Below are 14,931 nucleotides of genomic sequence, written 5' to 3' on the forward strand. Positions count from 1 at the left end.
GAGTGTTTCAGATGTGGGTCTGTGATGTCCTGTGATGTGGGGCAAGTGTGCGAAATTAATCCTGGGGAGATTTTCAGCAGTGGAGACCTGGCTGTATTCTTTGCTCTGGGCCCCTGCTGTTTACGGCAGCACTTCCTACACTGGTGAGGCCTTGCTGTGATCATCTCATTTATCCTTTGCCCCTCCCCTGGGAAGCAGGTAGAGCACGTACTATCATCACGGATTGAAAATATTCAAGTATGAGGTGAGTAATTTGCATACTTTTCAGTGGCTGCACCTAATTCTCCAAACCACGTGGTCAATTAAAGGATGAAGGATAGTTTCATAGATCAGGCAAAAAAATAATAATAACGTTGATTTCTTCTCTTTTAAAGATCAAAATTATAATCCTTCAGTATGAGATGTACTTACAACTGGTTAAATAAAACATTGATTTTTCTTTTTCTTGTACAAGGTTCAGAATGAATGTAATAGTTAGAGACAAAATAGCTACCCTACTATAATCTAAAAAATGTCCACATTACAGTAAAGGGTGAAATGCCTTCATGTGGTGTCCATACCTAAGAGCTTCTGAGAATTTTTTTCCTCATTCACATCAGTTTCTATCCTGAAGTAAAAGAGCCTTTGGAACCATGATGGGGGCAGAGGGTAGGTCGGTGCTGGGAGATAGTCATTTCCTGGGCAGGTGTGCGTCAGGGAGAAGGGCTGATTTTAGGAAAAGAATCAATTTATGGGATATGAGGATTGTCTCAGAGATAGGACTCATCTCCCTAGTTTTCTAGTAGAAAGCAAAATAGATCTGACTTTCCAAGGTTGTGTGTGTGTGTGTGTGTGTGTGTGTGTGTGTTTGTGTGTTTGTGTGTGTGTGTAATGGAATATGGGACATTAATTCATTTTCATGCTTTTAGTTGAAGTCAGGGATACACATAAAAAACACTAGTTCCCAGATTCAGCCCAAACTAGACCAATTGTTAGGGTTTCTCAAGTTGCCAGATCTTTATTTAGTACAGTCACCCAGTGGCAGGAACTTTAAAACAAAGCCAGGACTGTACGGAAAGGAGCTGTTTTACTAAGGAGCATTTATGTAACAATATTGCTTTCACCAGAACGTGGTCTCAGTTAACCAGGAAACCTTTTAGTGGTAGGAAAATTGAGACCTGGACAGGGCTGGGGTATGACCGAGTGCCGAGACAGGACCACATTCTTCCACATATCCATTCCTGCATGCAGGCATTTGTGCCACAAACCTTTATGAAATGCCCACAACATACTGGGGAGTGCCCTGGGTCCAGCCTGCAAGATGGACAGAGGCTTCTGCTGGTGGATTGGAAAGAGCGAAAGAAGCCTTTAAAGTCAGACCAGTTTAGTTTTCACTACCGTCTTCCTTCTTAACTGTGCATTTTTAAAAACAATTTATCTTTCTGCAACCGTTGTTTCCTCATTTGTAAAAGTCTGGTAAAGAATAAAAGAGATAACATGTGTAAAGTACCTAGTACTTAGTAGATACTTAGTAAATGGTAGCTGCTGGTCCTCTGATTTTGGCTATCATGAGATTTTACTTTTAGTTTCTTAGTATATCTGCATATACTCTTCTGTCTTTGAAGAGAAGAGACAGAAAGAATGTATAGAATACTAAGCACCCACAAAATGTCAGATATAGATACTAATGATCAATTGATTGAGGCATGGTATTTCCCCTCAAAAGCCTTCAGCCTATGGTGAGACATACCTATAAGTAAGCAAGTAAAATATCATGGGATAATTGACATGGAATTAATAAAACTAAGGAATTTGTTTGCTAATGTACTGTGGGGACAGAGCCTCAGAGAGCAGTTTCCAGGCTCTCAGCCTCACGTGGAAAGGTGCTGGCTCGGGTAGCAGATGGCCATCGGCTGTGGCTAGTTGGCCGTCAGCTGTAACCAGTTAGCCATTGGCCACTAATATAACTGCCGCGGCTGCGTTGGGGAGTGGAGTCGAGAGGGAGTCGAGGAGCGTCGTTGGTCGGTTGGCAGAAAAGCAGACAGCAGGTCGCACGTCGTGTGAATACAGCCACTAGCGAGACCATAGTGGTATGACTCCCCTACCTATGGCTCCGTGGGTGTTCCTTTCTGGCCTCACCATATCCTGCGTTCTTATGTGGGGAGCGGGAGCAGAGACCCCGCAGGCCACCTCGCATGACAGTTCCTAACCCTACGCAGTGAATCTTGCATGCATTTTTAAGTATAATCCTCTCAAGAACCATGTCAAATAGATGCTATTATTGTCTTCATATGAGAGTTGAGGAAACTGAGGCTCAGTCAAGTTAAGAAATTTGCCGAAGAGAAACATAGCTACTCTGCTTGGGATGAGGGAGGGCAAGGGGGGGGAGGGTGGTACCCACAAGGACTCCATGGAGGGGTTATGCCTCAGCTGAGCGCTGCAAGATGAGTAGGAGTCTGTCACATGGACAGCATTGCTGGGCGAGGGGACATGATGTACACACGCCTGGAGGCGTCAGAAGCAGGGCATGTTTAGGAACTGTAGATCCTTCAGAACTGCTGCTGCTCACGTCCCAGGAGGTGGGTAGCTGGCGAGTGGCTGGAAATCAGGTGCCTGACCGTGTCACCTCCTGCCATGATAGAGGGGGCTTTATTTATAGATGCGGGAAACAAGTGAAGGTGGCATGCAGGGTCTCTGGTCCCGCTCCCCACGTAAGAATGCAGGACATGGTGAGGCCAAAAAGGAACACCCACAAAGCCATAGGTAGGGGAGTCATACCACTATAGTCTCACTGGAGGCTGGGTTGGAGACGCAGGAAGCAGGAGCCACACTATCCACAACCTGCTGTCCACTTCTCTCTCCCAACCAACCTCACTCGCTAGCTGCAATCCGCTGTGCTAACTGCAATTCGCTCTTGCTAGCTCAGCCACCATCTTCTTGCTAGCCCCATTTTTTGCTAGCGTAGCCACGGCAGTTATATTAGCGGCCAGTGGCTCACTGGTTACAGCTGATGGCCAACTAGCCACAGCTGACGGCCAACTAGCCACAGCTGATGGCCATTTACTACCCGAGTGAGCACCTTTCCACATGAGGGTGAGAGCCTGGAAACTGCACTCCTGGTTCTGTCCCCACAGAAGGATATTTGAGGAAGAAGGGGCCCAGGTCACTCTCAGATATTCTTGTGAGAAAAATCACTTTGGTCCTAGTGTGGAAGATGGATTTCAGGGCGAACACTAGAAACAGATAGCCAAGGATAGATGTGGCCATTGTTTACCCATTCGTTCCCACATTCAATAAGTATTTATTGAGCGCATACTCTTGCAGGCAGTGGGGGGTACAGCTATGAACAAGATAATTATTGTCTCTCATGTTACTTACTATCTAATGAGGGGAGACAGATACTACAAACAAAAAATAAGAAAACATCAAGTAGTATAATAAATGCTCTAAAGAAAATGAAAAAGAAAGATGTGGTGGACCAAAGTTTTTTGGGACCAGTCTTAAGTTTTGTGGGAAGGGACAGCTTACTGATGTGATATTTAAACAGACCAGATGGGCAGATTTCTGAATTATGGTCAAAAGGACAGAAAAGGAAAAACCAATTAAATAAATTTATTAAATAGGTTTGACAAGACTTAGATCTAATGTTTCTCGCTTGGGCAGCAAATAAAAGGTAGCATAGTCTTAGACGTTAAATACCTGCCTGGGTTGTGATTGTGCTTCCACTGCTTGCTGTATGATCTTGGGCAAATCACTTCACTTTGTGCTTCACTCTCCTCATCAATAAAATGGGTATAATAACAGTTCATGCCTCATAGGGTTGAGGATTGAGTGTGTGTGATGATTAGAATAGTACGAGTGCCTGGCACATGGCTGATATATATGCTTGCTATTATTATTATTGATGTTATATTATTAAAATATTGGGTAAAGGGGGAGCAATTTGAAGATAGTGGTAGTGAGTTTAATTTAGACACGTAGAGTCTAAACTACCTATGGAGAATGTAAGTGTGGAGGTACACTAGGCAGTTGGCTATACCCGTTTGAAGCTCAGGAGACAGGACTAAAGCTTCTTGTTTGGATATGAGACAGTAGTTGAGGTAAGAATCTTAGGATTAGCACAGTTCAAGCAGAGGAGAAGGAAGTAGGAACATGTAACAGGTTGCCCACTGAAGCCAAGAGAAGTAGGAGACTGAAATACAGAAGCAAGAAGGAAAAGTCAAAGCGGGTAGAGACAGATAAGAGGGGAACTAAGAAGGATCTTCTGCGGTGACAGTTAGGAGGTCACTGGTGACCGCAGAGAAGGTTTAGAGGAGTATATATGAGTGGAGGGCAGAGAGACTGAGCATGGAGAACTCATCCTAGAAGCCGGCCTGGGAAGGAGAGAAATAGAGCTCATAGCCAGAGGACGAAGCAGCGGTGGTTTGGGGAGAATTTTTATTTTAATATAGGGACACACAAGCACTTTTTAAATCTCTGAAGTAGAAACCTGTAGATCAAGGATGATAATTTCACAGAGGACATCATTCATTCATTCACTCACTCAATAAACATTTACCAATTATGTACTACCATGTTTCCCCGAAAATAAGACCTCGCTGGACAATCAGCTCTGATGCATCTTTTGGAGCAAAAATTAATATAAGACGCGGTCTTATTTTACTATAATATAAAGCTGGGTCTTTAATATAATATTATAATGAAGTATAATATCATATAATACCGAGTCTTGTATTAATTTTTGCTCCGAAAGACTCATTAGTGCCGACTGTCTGGCTAGGTCTTATTTTTGGAGAAACAGGGTATGTACTTGTGAGTCTTCAGTCTGTTGAGGCAACAATATTAACACAACTGAGTGTATAACATAGAAAATACAAACTTGGACAGATGCATTAAAGGGGAACATGGTTCCATGAGAGGGTGTGTCAAAGAACTTGGACTGGATAGGAGCGGGCAGAGATGAGAGTGTAATGGTTGAGCTAAGACCAGAAGGATGAGTCTGAGGTGAGAAGGAACCAGTGAGATGAGACAGATGAGATGAGATGAGATAAGATGGGGCACAGCTTGGTTGATCATTACAAGCACTTGAGTATGCTGAGAGCCTCAAGAAGCCGTTGCAAGTCTTTAAGAGGGGAAGTGGCAGGATCAGATTTGCAATCTGAAAAGATTACAATGCAGAGAAAGGATGGAGGCAGCCCTGGTGGGTACAGAGAGATCAGCTGGGGCAGTTAAGAGGCTATTATGATAGTCCAGCAAAGGATCGTGGTAGCTTGACTTGGGATGGTGGTCATGAAGAAAAAGAAGTAGGTGAATTCAAGATACGTTTAGGATAAAATATCCAAAACTTGGTGATGGATTGGACGTAGAGTGTGAGAGAGAAGGGAGAGCTTCAGTTAGTTCTGAGATTCCAGCTTACTCAGGTAGGTACTGAAAGATGAGGAGGCAAGGTTTCCGGATGTGACCAGGAAAAGATGGGTCTAGATCACAGGTGAAAGGATTAGCTTTGACTAGGAGACAGTAATGGGTATGGGTGCAGCTGAGTTCCTAGGTGATGTGGTAGGAAGGTGAGGAGGTTCATAGCAGCAGGATCTAGTTCCTCTGTGTAATAGGAAATACTAATAAGATCGGCCCTTAGATCAAGAAAGGTGGAATGGGAATAGTATGAGGTTTGGGTATAATTAACTTGGGGTTTCTTATATCACCTTTTCTCTGACTAGTTTAGAAGACGTTCATGTTTTACATGTCCTACTAGAACTCACCCTCGTTTCCTCCAGGTGGGGCAGGGAGGGCTTCCTCATGCCGGTGATACAGGCGTAGTGACAGGCTGTGGTTAATTCTGTCTAGCACGTGCCCTGTGCTGTGTACTCCTTGGTTGACTTGTTTGTCTCCCCACTAGCCTATGAGGCCCTGGAGGATAGAAACTGATAGACACATATATGTTTGGTACAGAGTAAGTGCTCGGCAGGTATTTGCGGAATTCGTGAATGAACAAATGGAAAAACCAAGATAATGGAATTTGAGGCCAAAGGGCAGGCCTCTGGAGTTGAAGCAAGGCCAGAATGCAGGCCTCTTGCTCAGATCCTGCCACGTCTTCCTATTAGATGGAAAAATGTTTTCAATTCTGCTTATTCTATCCTAGAAACTGTCCCAAATAGCCTATTTCCAGAGCACTCTAGCTCCATCTACCTGCTTGGCCGCTGAATTCCCCGTGGCCCCGTGGACACTCAGGTGATCTCTGTAGTCAGCTCCCTCGCCCAGAGGAAGGAGCCAAGTAGCAAACCCTCTGGGAGCAGTGCCTGCCAGCCCTCCCCTTCTTTCTTGCACCAGCAGCTGACATCATGCAGGTACAGCTCCATCCTCCCTGTCTGAGGACAAAGGAGGAGAGGAAATTCACCAAGTGCCCAGAGTGCTGCCAGGTGTTGAATGATGGAGAAGGGCTCTGTTTGGAGCTGTGGCTTAGGTTGAAGTTAGAAGGGATCCTGGTAGCACGGAGCCTCACGCTTTCCCCCTCTGGGCCCTCCACCTGCCGGTGTTTTGTGTTGAACATCAGGGCAGAGAGCGCTCAGGTGCGGGAACCACGGGAGACAGCTGAAGGAACTGCAGAGGCAGCAGGTCCAAGCAGCTCCGGAGTGAGCCCCCAGCCCTCGCGGCCTCAGCTGCCATGTGGCGGGCTGTCCCCTGAGCCCAGCATGGTACACTACCTGCACTCCGAGACCGTCTCGTGCAGCACGGCTGTAAAGCAGACCTGTCACTACCATGTCTCCTCCCTGAGGAAGAAGCTGTTCTTTCTACGAGCCAAGTAGGTGGCAGGGGGCCCCTGGAGATAAGGGCATGAGGGATTGACTCTTGGCTGATTGGGATTAGCTGGGGCTTTTGACAGAGGCTTTTGGGATTGGCTCCTATGTTTGGGGATATTGTAGTTCCTTGCCAAATAGTTCCCTCCTGCTAAGAGGGAGACAGTGATTTGTTGCAAGAGGCTGAAGGTAAAGGACAGAGGCTGGTGGCCTTTGGTGTGAGTGGAATGCTTGACTGGGACTCACTGTGTATCTCCCAAGGAGGTTACATGGCTCTCCAGGTTCTCCATAACTGGCCAGGATCATTATTTTCTTCTTTCATGGTAAATTACTTCAGTTGGTAAAGAACTTAGAGTTCCCAAGAGAAAGGCGCTGTAGAGAATGGTATATTCTACCTGATTTAAGATGCCCTGGTGTCTTTGGGGGGTGCCGGTATCGCCCTTCCAGTGATAGGGACCTATGAGTGAGGCATTGGGAGCTGTTGACTCAGTGTGTACACTGCTTATATCCACTCATGATGCACTTTGTTCTGACTCCAGAGCTGTTAGAGCAGGCCGCTGGGGAGATCCCAGCATACGCGAGGCATGGGATGCTATTTCCTAACATGGGCTCCATCCCTGGCAGGGTTGTCGTGCAGTGGCTCATTGCTGAACATGCTGTGCCTCGGCCTTTGTGACGAGCAGAGGGGAGCAGGTGTCCTGGAGGAGAAAGAGGTTCCCACCCATAGAATCAGAGTTAAATTCGGAGGCTGGCAAGCAATGGAGAGAGAGGGGCATATAAACTCATGGGCATGTGTACGTGTGTGAGCATGCACAGACATAGATGCCCATGAGTGTTTAGCCATCTATTGACAAGTTTTCTCCTCAGGGATGTTCTCACGGCAGAAGTTTTGAGGGTAGTGAACAGAGACCGAGTCCTTCCTCTGATGAGACGGCTTCTCAGGTACTGATTACCTGGGGCTGTGCCTTGTACACGGTAGACAGACACCTGACGGATAGTGGTAGAGTCAGAGGTCCTCTGATCCAGTGGTGTGGTGCTGGTGGCAGAGACAGGGTTCTCTCTGCAATTGTCAGGTGTAACTTAGGAACGCTTTGAAGACCGAATGCCCTTAGTTTAAATTCTGGCTCTACCACTTAGTGGCAGTGGTCCTTTCCCAAAATCATTTTATACTCTCTGACTCTGTTTCCTGCCTTAAAAATGGAGCTACTTTGTGGAGGTTGTGGGGCTCAAAATGAGATAAAATGGGAAAAGTACTTACCACTGTGTTTAGCACTCAGTAAATGGTAGCTTTTGTTATTATGATTGTCAGTAAACAGTAGACATGGGCTAAGCCTGTGCGGTAAGTGGAAGGTGACTATTGAGCTACTAGAGAATTGTAGGTTGGAGACCTTGGTTAGGGTGAGCCGTGAACAAGTCCGTGAGATGTGAGGTGTGATGATTCCTTAGTTGCCAGGGGAAACTAGTCACATAAATACTAGCCCTCACTTTCCCAGCTTATTTTCCATCTTAGCACTAATCATGTATCTCTTTGTTGGCTTGGTTGTTTGTCTCCCTCACTAGTCCCTGAACTTCATGAAAGCAGGGACTGTCTTTGTTTTATTTACTATTGTGCACCCAACACTTGGTACAGAGCCTGATACATGGTACGTGCTCCATAAATATTTGTTAAATGAGTAAATGGATACATGAATAACTAAGGCTTTTTGCGAGCTCTAACAGCTTATGATCATGGGATTCTGTGACTATGCCCCAAATTGAGGACCACTGACTAGCCCTTATACCTCTGTTAATCTCCTGACATTTTCATGCTAATGGAAATGGTTTGATCTGTGACCGCCCCTCATGTGTTTTCCTTTCATTGAGTCACATACAGATATGCTTAGGGATTGCACTGTCTGTGGAAGACAGCACATAGTGTGTTCAGATAGGAGAGAGAAGAACCATGTTTTATGTCTGGGCCAAGCTCTGACTTTTGGTAGCAGGGCTGAAAAGTAAGTGGGCACTCCTCTCTTCCCCTCCCTCCCCATTTTCCCAGTTTGTAGCTTCTCTCTGGCAGTCCTGACCGCTTTTACTGCTGTCAGCAGAACTGTCTGCAGGTGTAACCATCACCTGCTCTGTGTTTCTCCTCCTGCTGCATTTCTCCTTTTTTGCCTGAGGAAGGGGTTATTAATTATAGCTCAGCAAACTATCTCTGCTGATGCCACAGCTGTAGATGTAGACAATTGGCAGGATGGTTGGTAAGTTTCATTTCCTACCGTCTCTGCTTCCTGCTGGTAGCGGCCCCACCCTCCTGCAAGCCTGGGTGAAGAGGAATGTGAGGGAGCGACTGCAGGCCCCCGCAGAGACCCCACAACGCGGGCTTCCTGTGCTTTGCGATGCTTTGGCTCCCTCTTACTCCAGGGTTGAGATGCAGTTGGAGGCCCAAATCTGTGTGTTCTTTTTTCAGCGTGTCACTGATTACTAATGTAAGCTCAGTGCAGCTGTTTGTAGAGACCACTCACTGTTTTCCCACCTGGGTGGTGCAGTCATTGCACCAGAAGTCATCGATGCTCCAGTTTGGTGGCAAACCTCTGTCAGGAAAAATTTTTTGAGCATGTACCACCGATATAATATATAAGTGTATTTATATCAGTCCTACACATGCACTACAGTACTAAATATTTTCTGTATTATACAATTAAGCAGAAAATTTAAAAGGGTGATATAAAAAGAATGTAAGTTCTAATATTTTCTTCCTTTATTGCCATGGGTAAGTGCTCATATCCCCTTTATTATGAGCTGCCAGCCTACTTGGGAGACTGGGTTTCGAAAGCACTGTAACTCAACGTTGCCATGGTTTCAGAGTCACGCAGAGCTGATTCAGTATGCAGATTCCTGGGCCCCTCTTTTGAATTTAGAGTCATGTTAACTGGGGTCTGTCTAGGAATGTGCACAGTTAACACGTATCCCGAGTAATGCTGACTCAGATGGTCTTGGACCACAGTTTGAGAAACTTGCCCTGTGGCCCCAAGCCTCTTGTTACCGCTGCTCTAGCTAGTATCAAGCATACAATTTAGTAGGGCTAGGACAGGAAGAGCCTTAGTGTCCCATTCCTGGACTGTGACATCAGTTTTAGGGAGCCTCTGGTAGACCCTTGGTGCCTTTTTACCCCTAGCTTGGGAAGATTGGTATCAGTGCATAGCTTCTGTTTTTCCCTTGCCTATCTTCTGCATAGCCCAAGAATTGTCAGTCTGGAGCAAGGAGAAAAGGGGGTGAGGTGGCGATGTGTAATTAAATTCATCATTTCATCTTGGCTGTCACCAACTTTCTAGATTGCTGGATGCTTCTTCTTATCCTTAGCATGTGAGTGACAAGCTGTTACCTGCTGGGCTCCCTCCCTCTTTGCCCTTCCTCTGCTGTCTGAAGGGGAAACTCTTCTAGTTGATCTGCAGAGAAACCCTGCTGTAAACCTGGTTCATAATGGTCGGGGGCTAGTAGAAGGGCTCAGGGAATGGACCCCCCTTTCCCTCCAGAACATAACGCAAAAGCTCGATTGTGCCATTCTTTGTGTGAGCATGATGGGTGAGTTAGTAAGTAGAATTCAGGGTTGGACTTTTGAAATTCTCAGTTTATTAATTTAGCTGTACAACAGACTTCCTTTGAGATCCACAAAGTGATCAATGTCACCCGCTCAACACCTTTCCCTCTAGAAGTGAAACTGAACTGTTACTTGTTTCCTTCTCTGGGAACCTTACCCAGTGGGCACATTCTCAGGTGGCTGAATTTGTTTACATCGTTGCCCTTACAAATAAGGGTATAGAACGTATCTAGAACCCAGACTAAGGAGCCCTTAAGAAGGGATCGAAGGGGTCAAATACTCTCCAATCCTTCCTAATTCATGAATTTCTTTTTCAATACCTACATCAAATGTTTCTCTGCCTTTCTATGAATAACTTCCATGTTGGGAAATTAGCTAAGGATGTTAATTGGGATTTGTTTCAGTAAAGAGTCCTACAGGAAACTACTGCAAATGAGAAGGGCAAACCCAAGACAAGACAGAGTGTCTGTGTACTTAGTTTGTGGGCACAATATAAGTTCTGAGGTATTATTTATTAGTACTGATAATAGCCGCTATTTTGAGAGCTTATTATGTGCTCAACACTGTGCTATTTAATCATAATGACAACCTTGTAAGGGAAGTTACTATTCTACCCATTTTCTAGGTAAAGAAATGGAGGCTTAGATTGTCCACTGTCATTATCCAGCTGATAATCACTCCAGGCTCATTTTGGTTTGCAACACGGTGACTTCCCCTTGAGAAAGGATCCATGTGGCTAATGGGGTACTTGGCGTCCAGTGCAGAAGCTGCTTTTCCTTACATCTGATGGATCTTTCTTTACCAACTTCCTAGAATTGAAGCCCCACACAGGGAGGTGTATAAGTGAGTTTGTTAATGAAGGTTATCTCTTGGAAAGCTTGGAAACCAGACAGAACAGGAAACAAATTGACAAGGAGAGAACAGACCCCAGTGATTCTGAATGATCCAGTTAAGTATGTCTGAGGGCCAGATAATTTTTTAAAAATATTTTAAAAGTATATTTCTAATGCCTTGTTGATTTTGAGAAGTGCCGTAGGATTTTAACAAATTATATTAGGAAAAATCCAGTACATTTCTTTGACACTCCCTTTTCTGGTGCTTTCTTTCGTTTTCACTGTTATGCCTAAACTGTAGAACAAACCTGTTGTTACCTTGCTGCAGGCACCACACGAAGCCCTTCTGGGCATCTGCATGGTCTGCAAAGGTTCTTCAGCTTCCCTCCCTCCCTTCTCTCTCTGGGCTTACCAGCACCCCCAGCAGGCTGTGGCTTTGCCAGGACGGGAGGGAGTGGCCATGTGATCCCTCCGCGGCAGTGAGATCCCTCCTGAGTCAGCAGGCAGAAAGCAAAAGGAGAGCCTGGACTCTGCTACAACTGTGGAGGGCAGGGGTGTCTGCCTGGCAAGATAGCTCCCACCTCTTAGGAAGAGAGGACACTAGGAGAGGGAAACTGCCAATGAAAAGCAAGAATTGCTGGTGGGAGTTACTGTGCAAATGGGTTTGTATGTTCTCTTTAGATCTTCTACTCAGATGCCTCTGGGGCCAATGATTTTTTTCCTTGAACATTTAAATGACATTTTCTTTGGTCCTTCTTTCGTTTCCTGCCTCACCCAGCTCCTGTAGCTTAATGGCCTGTTTACTTTCTGGATGTAAGTGCTATAGTGGCAGACCTCCACATTGGAGCCAGTATCCTTCGGAAGGAAACCAAAGGACAGTCTGGAGAGGGTAGTAGGCTCTGGAAGCATTCCTCTCCACATTTTCCTTTGTGTGTTGCTGGCTTTGTATTTCCTCCCCAGTCCCTAGTCCCAGAATTGGCAGAGATCTGTAACTGCGTCTTTCAGCCTCGTTCCCTAGAAAAGACCTGATCACTGAAGGACAGCACTCCCAACATAGAGACTTTTTCTCAGTTCCCACTGGCCTGTTCTGGCAGCTATGGAGAAGAATGGGGGAGTGAAACCCTCTCGTGCAGCAGGCGTCCCTGAGATTGCTGCTGCTCAGGGACTGTCCAAGGATCTGTGTCCATAGTCTGTCACCTTATCTTGTTTTTCTCTCAGCTTCAGCAGTAGTCACTAGAGGGTCTTGCCAGTGGCCTGCACCGAGTGAGGTCCCAATGGCATTCAGGCAACCCCTACGTCTTCCATCCTAACTCTCCTACCAGCACCAGCCTCCACAGTCTGCATGGACTGTTGCTTGTACAATGGAAACATGTGGCTGCCATTAACCGTGCACCATAGAAAGGTCAGGCAATATTATTGGCCTTCTCCCTCTCCCTTCCCTGCGGACCCCCTGCTCAGTTAATCATGTGTCTTCCCATATATCCTCACTATGAACCCTTGTGTGAAAGGCTATGAACTTCCCTGCAGCCCGCTTGTAGGTCTTTGGTGAAAATTGGCACAGGCATGGGAGTGAACCTCCAGGACAGGGAATGGGCAAATGATCTGCCCTGTGCATTTATGACCCTTTCCATTTCTGAGGCACTTGCCCAAATTGATCATTTGAAAGTGCAGGACAGGGGACTGCGGGCTGGAGTTGCTGTGATTGGGCCTGGAGATGGCAGGTAAGGGGAGCAGTTGTGTAACCAGACCAGTGCCAGCTTTGCATTGGCACCAAGTGCAGATGGCCTGGAGGTTTGGGGGAACTCCTGGTGTTCGCACCCTCCTGAGTGCCCTTCATATAGTAATTGTAAAGACAACATTATTTTGGTTAACATTTATTGAATGTGCCTCTTATGTGTTAGTCACAGTGCTCTCGTTTAAATTCACCATTTTTTCTATGAAACAGTATTGCTATTACCTCCATTTTTCTATGAAACAGTATTGCTATTACCTCCTTTCTTTATAGATAAGAAAACTGAGGATTAGAGAGGTTTCATAACTTATGTAAGATCACACAGCTATTAAATGATGGGCTGGAATTTGAATCCAGGCAGTTTAACTCTAACCAGTTAGCTACACTGCCCTGTCCAGTTCTAGAGGCTGGTGTGGAGGTGATATTGACATCCAGTATTCCTGTTGCTTGGGAGGTCTCAGAAATTGCTAGCAGCTAAAAGAGATGGGTCTCTTTTTGCCTACCTCATTTTACCCTGAGGAACTCCAATGTAAAACTGCAGATACCAGCAAAGACCCTGAGTCTGACACAAGGTCTGAGCTTCCCTATGTGAGCAGCGGTGGGAGGCTGATGCCCTTTATCCAGCCAGCTGGGACTTGCACTTGAATAGCCCTTTCCTCCCTTCTCCTCTCACTCCTTCCTCCTCTCTCACTCCTCGCTGGGGGGTCCAGAGCTATGGGTGACTAGTGCCTAAGGCTATTTCCTTTCCTCCTAGAACCTGAACCTTAGTCCTTTCCACCCATTTCATTCCCTAGTTGTCCTGACTACTTCAGAAACTCTCCACCCCAGCCCTCCCACAACACCCAACTTCTCCAGAGAGCAGTTCAGCTTTGCAAAACCATCAGACTTGAACTTTGTAGTATTTGCTGCCGTCTCTCTAGTTTCTGCCATTTCGTGCTGGGTCCTTTCTTTCCATCCATAGCCTTTTTCAGACGCTGTGGTCAAATCCTCGCATGGAAATTTCCACTTTGAGTTTAACATTGCTTAGTCTCCTTTCTGCTTCCACTGCCAACACGATCGCTTTCCCCGATTTTCTTTGTGAATCTTTCTTTCCCTTCTTTATATTCATTTTGGACTCGTCTATTGTTCTTTGATGACTTTTTTTCTCAAATTTCCCTACACGTCCTCCTTAATGTCCATTACTGTTCAGCATTACCTGTTGTAGTTCTTTTCATTATCCGTTTTCCTTATTCTAATGACTGTCTTCTTTGCTGTATTAATGTCTTTATTCGCCTGAAAAAGCAGGTGGGTTTGTTTTCTGTCCAGTCTACCTCCACCATCACCAACTCTGCAGGGGTCTTAAAATTTCATGCCGGGGTAGGATATATCACGTGGATAGGGGAAGACGGGAGGTAAACCACTGAATTAAAACAAATAAGTAAATAACACCTAACACTTAGGTAGTTTTATTGTAATTGTGCCAGGCACGAGTCTCAGCCCTTTACTTATGTTAGTTATCTCATTTAATCTTCATAGCAGCCTCTGAGCTGAGGAATATCATCATCCCTGTCTCATAGATGAAGAAATAGGGGCACAGAGAGGCTAAGTAACTTGCCCAAGCCCACACAGATGGCAGGTATGTTCAGTCAAACTTCACAGCTAAGCAGAATGGCTTGAAAGTCATGCTCTTTATGTTTATCTGCCTGTGGGGACAGAGCCAGGAGTGCAGTTTCCAGGCTCTCGGCCTCACGTAGAAAGGTGCTGGCTCAGGTAGTAAATGGCCATCAACTGTGATTGGATGGCCATCAGCTGTGGCTAGTTGGCCGTCAGCTGTAACCAGTGAGCCATTGGCCACTAATATAACTGCCGTGGCTATGCTAGCAAAAAATGGGGGCTAGCAAGAAGATGGTGGCTGGCAAGCACAGATTGCAGTCAGCACAGTGGAGTGTGGGTTGCGGATTGCAGAGAAGTGGACGGCAGGTTGTGGATAGTGTGGCTCCTGCTTCCGGTGTCTCCAACCCAGCCGCCAGCGAGACT

The 14,931-nt window shown here is 45.8% G+C and overlaps 1 protein-coding gene across 16 annotated transcripts in view; it reads left to right on the forward strand.

Moving 5' to 3' along the window:
* Positions 1-14,931, forward strand: part of GRAMD1B (GRAM domain containing 1B) — a 239,107-nt gene that overhangs the window by 104,036 nt on the left and 120,140 nt on the right. For 2 of the 16 annotated variants that reach the window (XM_074321145.2, XM_074321143.2), the window contains exon 1: positions 6,477-6,778. The exons of 9 other annotated variants lie outside the window; for them this stretch is intronic. In XM_074321145.2, coding sequence (XP_074177246.1) covers positions 6,669-6,778 — 110 coding nt within the window. In that variant the 5' untranslated portion in view covers positions 6,477-6,668. Of the gene's footprint in view, positions 1-6,473; positions 6,779-14,931 lie in introns of those variants that run through there. 5 more of the 16 variants (XM_074321166.2, XM_074321151.2, XM_074321144.2 and 2 more) reach the window with 4 other exon arrangements.

The sequence above is a fragment of the Rhinolophus sinicus genome, chromosome 9 (assembly GCF_057876585.1).
Source record: "Rhinolophus sinicus isolate RSI-liver-muscle chromosome 9, RSI-T2T, whole genome shotgun sequence".
Classification (NCBI taxonomy): Eukaryota; Metazoa; Chordata; class Mammalia; order Chiroptera; family Rhinolophidae; genus Rhinolophus; species Rhinolophus sinicus.